Here is a 9,012-nt window from a genome sequence, read left to right as displayed (position 1 = left end):
CATTGTTATCAATTCCAAAAAGGATCTAATCTATTGTGTTTCAAGTATTAAATCCCAGCAGTTAATATTTGTTTATCTCACTTCTCAGCTCCCAGATCCCCAAATTCCCCAGAAACTGTTGCCTGGAGATGTGATCTCTGCTGAGGCGATGCAATGACGCTACGCACCACTGACTCAACATCCTGGTAGCCTTGCAGACTGGCATCACCAGACACTCACAGTAGGATCAACACCCCTGACTACCTATGGCATACTATCTTGATTGTAAACTTCAAACCAACTAAAAACCAAATCGATTAAGAACCAACTCAACTACAAACCATACCAACTACAAGACAGTTACTGTATCTTCACTACTGACTCTAGCAGGCAGAGACCTGGTGGTGTTATACAGGTCACATGGCCCTGGCCCAGCTCCGTCCGCGACGGAGATTCTGGCTCCTGCTCTTTGTGATGCTGGCCATCATGGCGATCGTGAAGTTACTAATACTGGATCCGAAGACGACCTTTGACGTCAGTCCTAACATCGACCACAGTCTCGAGGGCGACTGTAACTGCAGCGCCATCCTGCAGGGGGAGCGCGAGGCCCTGGAGCAGGCCAAGCTCCTCCTCATTGAGCGCCGCTTCTTGGAACACACACGGCTCCCCGACGAGCACTACATCAACGTCACCAAGGACTGCGACGCCTTCCTCTCCGACAGGAAGTACCTGCCGTTCCCCCTCAGCCGTGAGGAAGAGCAGTTTCCCCTGGCCTTCTCGCTGGTCGTCCACCACAAGGTGCAGAACTTCGAGAGGCTGCTGAGATCCATCTACACGCCTCAGAACTTCTACTGTGTCCACGTGGACAGCAAGGCCGCCGCGTCTGTCCGATCTGCCATTACTGGAATCACCTCCTGTTTCCCCAACGTCTTCCTGGCCAGCCAGCAAGTAGAGGTGATCTATGCCAGCTGGAGCCGCGTCCAGGCCGACATCAACTGCATGAGTGACCTGTACAACGCCAGCGCGTCCTGGAAGTACTTCATCAACCTGTGTGGGCAGGACTTCCCCATCAAGACCAACCTGGAGATGGTACGCAGCCTGAGGGCGCTGAACGGCAGGAACAGTATGGAGTCGGAGACCATGCCCAGCAATAAGCAGTGGCGTTGGCAGAAGGTCCACGAGATGGTGGACGGGGCAATCAAGGGGACGGGACAGGACAAGTCCCCCCGACCTTTCAACCTCCCCATCCTGTCGGGGGGGGCCTACATCGTGGCGAGCCGGGGCTTCGTGCTACACGTGCTGTTGGATAGCAAGGTGCGGGCGCTGATCGAGTGGGCCAACGACACCTACAGTCCAGACGAGTTCCTCTGGGCCACCATCCAGCGGATGCCCGGGGTGCCCGGCTCGCAGATGCCCAGCCCCAAGTACCACACCTCGGACATGCAGGCCATCGCCAGGCTGGTGAAGTGGGCGGGGCACGAGGGAGCTGAAGACACCCAGGACGCGGTGTACCCTCCGTGCCAGGGCCGCCACGTCAGGGGTGTTTGCGTGTACGGGGCCGGGGACCTGCGGTGGATGTTGCAGCAGCACCAACTGTTTGCCAACAAGTTTGACGTGAACACGGACGCGGTGGCTATTCATTGTCTGGAGAAGTACCTGAGACACAAGGCTCTGGCAGAGAGTCATAGAGAGTTCAAAGTTTCCAGGGATACTCTGAATATTGTGCTTGGTAAGGAGAACCAGGTATGAAGTTGACATTCGGCAGGTTTGTTTCTCAGGACCATAGGATGTATAGTTTCGCATGTGACGTTATTTGGATCAGCAGTTCTTGACGGGTGCTGTGCCAGTAAAGAGTTGTTCCACGCGGCAGGATACGCTCCTGTTCAGTGCTACGGTCAACCATACCAAGAGGTGGCTTACAATGCTACCAGCTAGCTAGCTACAGTACAGGTTACTATAGGAATAAAGAAACATCAAAATACCTAACAAACAGAATGTGTTTGATAAAGTCTACAATTAATGTGGTAGCTGTTACACTGTGTCCTTCTACTGGATAACAAACGGGGTGTAGGTTTACAAGGAAGATGAAAGCTGAGCTTGCGGTATAGGATCATTATGACTGTTTCTACTTCCCTTGTACCGTGTTTGTATTGATTTTATGTATTATATATCATGTATTTATTTGTAGGTTATGTACCTAGTAGTTTTTTTAAATGTTGAAACTATCTGTGTGCCGTCTTGGCCAGAACTTCCTGGAAGAAGAGATCCTGCATCTCAATGGGACATATCGTGGTTAAATAAAGGATAAATAAAATAACATAAAAAAATAACTAGAGGGGCTTGCACTCAGAGAGTACAGACCTCCGCCCCCTCCCCCTCAACTGCTCTCCCCCTTCCACGCCCCCCCCCCCCTACCTTTTCTCTACCTTTCCTCCCACCTCCAACCACCACCTCTCATGTGCTGTGCTCTCCTACTGGCTTTTTGAATTGGTTACTGTAGCACCACCTGTAGTTTCCTTTTTCTGCTTGACATCTTTCCTCTCCAATTTCCAAAACGTTGCCAGTTTTGTGAAGACTTCCCATTCACATTCATTAACAGCCAAGCAGAGTAGTAGTGGAGGGAGGAGTGAGCTGGTTCAGAGTCTGCAGACAGTAGTTTACAAGATGTACATTTGAGATGGGAGTTATACAGCCAATGACATGTTAAATCTATAGTCTATAGGCGAGATATAGTTTTCTATGAAGCCAATCATTTTAATGTGCAGACACTTTATTTTCATCCACCTGAAAGTGTCTGCAGTTTGCTTTGAATGCTTCAAGTTTACATTATCGTTTTAAATGCAAGTTGAGACACTAGTCTATATAACAGGTGCCATTGTGTTGCTTGGCAGTATTGCCTTTACGCTCACCTGCCCATGCTGGGTTCGATCTTGGCTGTACAGAAATCATCACACTTCACACTAACAGATAGTATACATTAAGCATTAAACATGGTAATTTAGCGGACTCCATTGAGGTAGCCTACAGAATGCATCGCTTCAACTATCCACACAAATGATAAATATTTAAGAAATAAGACACGAGAGAGAGTGCTTTACTGTGGTTTATTGGCACGGCTGTGGTGCGGCCGCAGGCACGACGCGAAATTGTATAAAAGTGCCGCTTTTATACAACAGCACTGCACTGTCGTTAATTTTATTTTTAACGACAGTTATTTTTATAGGGTTTTAAGGCACTGCTTGGAATGTGTCATTAGCCAATCACAATGTGCGGTCGGAACTAGGTGTTGTATATGGTATAAATAACGTTATACCATGGCCTGGGTTAATACTCTTTTCTGATTGGCCAGGAGACGTGCGTTAAAACAGTGTATACGCACACGTAGTTCGGCTGAAGTTTAATTACCGATTTAAATTAATGCACCGGCTTTGACAGCAACCCAAATGAGCTAATGCCATAGCCTGCTGTACCATTGCTAGCTAGCCATGAACGAAGTATTGGATACTGCATATTTGCTGTGCAACGCATCCATTGTCCAGTCGTCAAATCTATTTGCCAATCTATTTGCTCTATAAGGTATTGTGCATTTTATGACTAAAGCATGAAACCTTCAGCATATGATCTATACAACCCAAGGATTAATTTCAGACGTAGAACCACTTCAGGAGGGACCTTTTACAGCTGTGCCAAAATGGCTGCCAAAATGGTGGGCGCTTCAGTCTATTTTGACTGCAGGGGGCATATATAGTGGTGTTGTGGTGATACAAGCATGAAAATTGGGATGAGTTGTCTCCATGGGTCACTTGACAAGAAGCCACTTGAAATTTCAAGATGGCGACCATTTTTCAAGATGGCCGCCACCTTAGTGAAGCAGTTCTTAGTGAAGCAGTTATGCTGCGGTAGATAAGCTCATATGTAACGTAGGCTATTGTGCATTTTATGACTAAAGCATGAATGAAAGCACATATGATTTCAATTGGGAGTTGAGGTTACTCATTGGCTCTACCCTTTCCCTATCTTTGAGGAAGTGAAAACTCCTTTTCAACAGAAACCAAATCATATGTTGCACAACCAAGTTGATCATAGAAAAGGAGAGTTGTGGATCGCACTAACTGTCTTAAAATTGCTTTAATTGCTTAAAATTGCTTTGTTAAGTGCAAACAGACTGACATTTTGACAGCAGTATAGGAAATATCAATTGTGTTTATGTTTATGCATTAACAAATAGGGGAAACATCCACCATTCACAAACACAGAAACTCAATAAAGTAGACTTCACACAATGTGTGACTAAGCAGCGTTGTCATCTTGGCATCTTACCCACCATACAATAACATGAACAGTCTCCTGAGCAGAAGCAATGGCCAGTACACTTGAGGGCAGCCTTTTTGCAAGTGCAGCGTGTTGTACACCCTTTTTTGCAGCCACAATGTATCAGCTCATAGCAGCTCTGTGAAGCTTCAGGAAGGGTGGTCCACAGTGGCTGCCATCCCATCCCTGCTTCTTTCACCCAGCCCCAATCAGAAGGGCTTGGCAGCTGAGGGTCAGGTTCTAAGGCTTTGCACCAGACATTGGCTTGATAGGTGGCCCACTTAATATGTTGGTCTAAAGCAGCCTTTGTTGGCATGTTCTCCACAGCTCAGGATTTCTGAGTGAAGAGCTGTTTTCTTGCCTCGTTCACCTGTGAGTGAGAACACAAAAAAGCATTGTAAAGTGCTTTGGGTGTCACGAAAAGTGCTATGTAAATGTAATGAATTATTATTGTTATTATTATCTCTGTGGTTTCGCTTGTCCTGTCGTACATCAGTACCACAAAGCGCTCCAGCAGTGACTTGGACAGCTCACTCACATCACCTTGCATCTGCAGGAGCTCATTGAAAGCCTCGGTCACTTCAGGGAAAGACTTCCAGGTCTCCCATGCAGTTTTCTTTTCTCTTCCAGCAAATGTTGAGACTGTGTCACACCCTGGGTGGGAAGATTACAAAATATCATGTCACGATTATTGTGGCCAAAATAATTGCGATAAACAATATTATTGCGATAATTAATAAATATATATATATAACTTGAATTGTATCATAGAGTCAGACTGTAGCTTCTATTTTGAGTTAGAACCAGTCTGGTAAAAAAAAAACACTGACACTTTTCTATCATCAAACACATACTGGCTGAATAAGACAAGACATTAATGTACAGCACATGTGAGGATTACATTAGTTCAGCAATGAGCAACACATAAATAACATTTCTTTATATTTTAAGGGGAGACACGGCAGGTGAAAACATCGTTTTTCAATGCCCTGGTCAAATGTGAGATTTTGTGCTATTTTGCTTCCATAACATGTTTTCTTTCAGACTAGTGGAAATAAAACATCAAAAATGTGCACTTAGATGTTTATTTTACTTCATTTAGTCTGTTTGCATCTGTAGATTCTTCCTAAATTCACCAAAAGTTAGCATTTTTACTCAACATGCCATACCACATACGAGCAAATATGACCTGTTCCGCTATAATGAAACTGTTAACAGTGTTTGCTCGCAAGGTTGAACAGGAAACAAGAGAAACCAAATGGAAAGGATGACATTTATGAGACAAAAAGTGCCTCTTCGCGCAAGTTGTCATTAGCCGGTGCTAGCATGTCCAGTGAGCAGCAGGGAGATGAGGCTAACGTTAGCATGTCCAGTGAGCAGCAGGGAGATGAGGCTAACGCCACTCAGCAATGGTTAATCATTCATGTGGCGCGTTTGAATTAGGGCTGCACAATTAATCGTGAATTAAGCAAAATCGCGATTATGACCTCTGCGATTAACTAATCGCAAAAGGCCGCAATTAATGTGATTAATAATTTAGCTTTGAACCGTGTGCTAGGACACGGACGAATCACAGGCGCTTAGGCTGTCTGACCAATCATATGCGTTCCCGCCGAGTGCGCTGTGTGCAGCAATTTCACTGAGAAGACAGATAGCAGTAGATCAAGACCAGTGTCACAAGAGTACCCGCAGCCAAGAGTAGTGAGAAAATTAGCGAAAACGATGTCAGTGAGTTAGTAGCAAGAAAGGGATCAGTCCTAATTGTGCAGGGACTGGTCTTAAAATTAACATAGATCCTCAGAATAGTGGGTTCTGTAGTACTTTGCTCTTAGAGTGCAGTCTTTGTGAGAGAAACATGTCTACACATCGACTCGGCTTCATGATACAACTAGGAATGATGTTGCATTTGATGTCAATGTGAGGATGGTCCTCTTAGCGCATGAGTTAGGGTTGGGGTATGCAGCTCTCAAAAAGATTAGTAAAGTGTTAGGGATCCCAGGGCTTCATCTGAAAACGTATCAGAAACATGACAAGAGGGTGACAGGTAGGCTATTGAAACGTGTTCCCTCTCTCTCTCTCTCTCTCTCTCTCTCTAGCCAATATCAGAAGCCTATACATTATAATATGCACAGTAGTCTCCCTCTCTCTACCTGTGGCATTTCTACATGCATCCATAAACTGTAAAAAAACAAAACAAAGGTTAATAAATGAATAGCCTACTAGCCTATAGGCTACATTATAATATGTACAGTAGTCTCCCTCTCTCTCTACCTGTGGCATTTTTTCTACATGTATCCATAAACTGACCAAATAAACAGTTGCTGAAATAGAGAGAGGTCTGGAGTCCTTGCACAGAAGCAGAGAGCAGATTAGGCAGGCATATGCAGATGTGGACCCAGAGGTGGCAGCGTTGCTGAGGGAGGATCCAGACGCAGTGATAAGTATCGGTGTTTCATTTGATGGTACAGGTACATGGCAGAAACGGGGGTTTAGTTCCCATTATGGAATCGGTGTGTGTATTGACCTCATTATAGGACTGGTGACAGATTATGAGGTTCTGTCCTCTTATTGCCATGCTTGTTCGTTGAAAGAAAGCGCAATGAGACAGAGCAAAATTACAGAGCAGGAGTTTAATAGCTGGAAAGGGACACACACTGAATGTGCTATAAATTTTGCAGGTTCGAGTAAGGCAATGGAGCAGGAGTCAGCTAACAGGATGTGGGCCAGGTCTCTGCCAGCTGCGGTACACAGAGATCAGATGTGTCCGATGGGGTGAGTGCAGCATTTAGGGAAGTGGTTGAACCCATATCCTGTGCATGCAATAGAAAAGTTAGAGTGCATTAATCACGCCCACAAGCGAATGGGTACAGCATTGTAAAAGATGAGTGCAGAGAAGAAGTTAGGGGGAAAGAAGTTATTGGCTGACTGCCAATAAATGCCACATTTTACAAAATTATTACAGGGGGGCAATTCTCAATAACCAGCGAACAGTGGACAACATATATGGGGTAGTCTGCTTCACTGTATGTCCACTGATGACAACCCCATGCACGAGGCTGTGGCTGCAGAGCACATTTATTACTGTAAATGCAATGAGGGAAGCAGATATGCTCAGACTCACAAAGGCTGAGGCCGTCACAAGCTCCAGTGCAAAGCGTAGGCGCAAGACTGTGGGGCGAATTCACTAAAGCGGAATTGCGACCGTTAATTGCACCATTACATTGCGCGTCAGTTGCTCCAACTATGTGCTTCGTTGTAAAAACCTATTCACTAAAGACATTGCGCTAATAATATCCCAGCACAACCACGCCCATTCGGTGTTTGCGGCTGAGTGCAATTTGCTGCTAATATAGGAAATGACTATAAATACTGCGCATACAACTCGTATTCATATCATTGGACGATGGCAGACTCAAGGGCGTAGGTTTGCGTATGGACGGTCGGGACATGTCCCTACCAACATTTAGGGAGGCCCAAATTGTCCCTACCAACATTTAAGCAACCTTGTTCACATTATCTTTGGAATGCAGTTATATTAGATCATTTAGATGGCCTTCCCATAGTTTGGAAGGATAGAATTGGCCGTACCATTTTGAGTGAGTTAGTTTGCATTATGTTCGGAGTTACATTAGACCGTTAACTCATGTTTGATTGGCTCATTTGGCTGAGATAGATTGTTGCATTTTCGTTGGATCTGAAGATCAGCAGCCTTACAGACAGACGCTGACAGCAAGCCATACAGTTGTGATTCTGACAGCCGTTTAAATACATCCACCACAATGTCGCCTCCCCCTCAAAAGAGGATGAGGGATATCAGGAGCTTTTTCTCCGCAACTGTAAGTAACGTTAGCATTAGCTAGCTACTGGTAAACTAAGTATCTAACGTTAGGCATTAGCCACATGAAAACCAGCTAGGTTGGTGCTAGCTAACATTAGCTACCTAAACTAACATCACTTGTCTTTCCATTGTGGCAAATTATCAACTGGTGATATAAGCTGGCTAGCTAGCGAACTGTTGGCTTCTATCATCCTGTAACATTAGGATAGCAGCAGCCATTAGCCTACATTATTATACATTAGCGGCCCACCAGAGATTTAATTTAATGGGATATCACGGCATCCTCACAACTAATGACCGTTATAGCGCTGCAGATAAGTTCATATATGGAAGGTATTGTGCATTTTATGACTAAAGCATGAAACTTTCAGAATATGATCTATACACACCAAGGATTAATTTCAGACGTAGAACCACTTCAGGAGGTTGGAAATCTAAGAGGCTACAAAATGTAAAGAAAAAAAAATCTAGTGGGGCCTCCTAACTCCGGGGCTCCCGGTACGCCAGTGGTTGTGCAACATATGATGCTGACGCCCGGAGAAAACATTTCTGTTGAAAAGGAGTTTTCACAAGTTGCAGTAGATGTCCTCAAAGATAAGGAAAGGGTAGAGCCAATGAGTAACCTCAACTCCCAACTGAAATCACACTTGTGGTAACCGCTACATTGACATAACTTCCTTTTTCAGTACGGCGGCCATCAAACTAAAAACACACCACTGCATTTATGCCTACAAAGTGAAAAAACGAGTTGATGATGACCCAAATGTGTTCGTCCTATGACAAGTTCCAGAAGTCCCTCTTGAAATGGTTCCACATCTGAAAAGACTTCATGATGTGTAGAAACATGGTGTATAGAAACACTGGAGAAAGTTTCATGCTTTAGT

At 44.8% G+C, this 9,012-nt stretch overlaps 1 protein-coding gene across 1 annotated transcript; it reads left to right on the top strand.

The window, feature by feature from the left end:
* Positions 1-399: 399 nt before the first annotated feature.
* On the top strand, positions 400-1,728 carry LOC311310237 (beta-1,3-galactosyl-O-glycosyl-glycoprotein beta-1,6-N-acetylglucosaminyltransferase-like; the record flags this gene model as incomplete). The annotated part of the gene is made up of 1 exon (XM_084439660.1): positions 400-1,728. One exon carries the CDS (start codon positions 400-402, stop codon positions 1,726-1,728), a length of 1,329 nt encoding a protein of 442 aa, XP_084295786.1.
* Positions 1,729-9,012: the final 7,284 nt, after the last annotated feature.

This window comes from Borostomias antarcticus, assembly GCF_949987555.1.
Source record: "Borostomias antarcticus genome assembly, chromosome: 6".
NCBI lineage: Eukaryota > Metazoa > Chordata > Actinopteri > Stomiiformes > Stomiidae > Borostomias > Borostomias antarcticus.
Note: the sequence above shows the minus strand (reverse complement) of the source record. Positions and strands in the feature narration are given on the sequence as shown.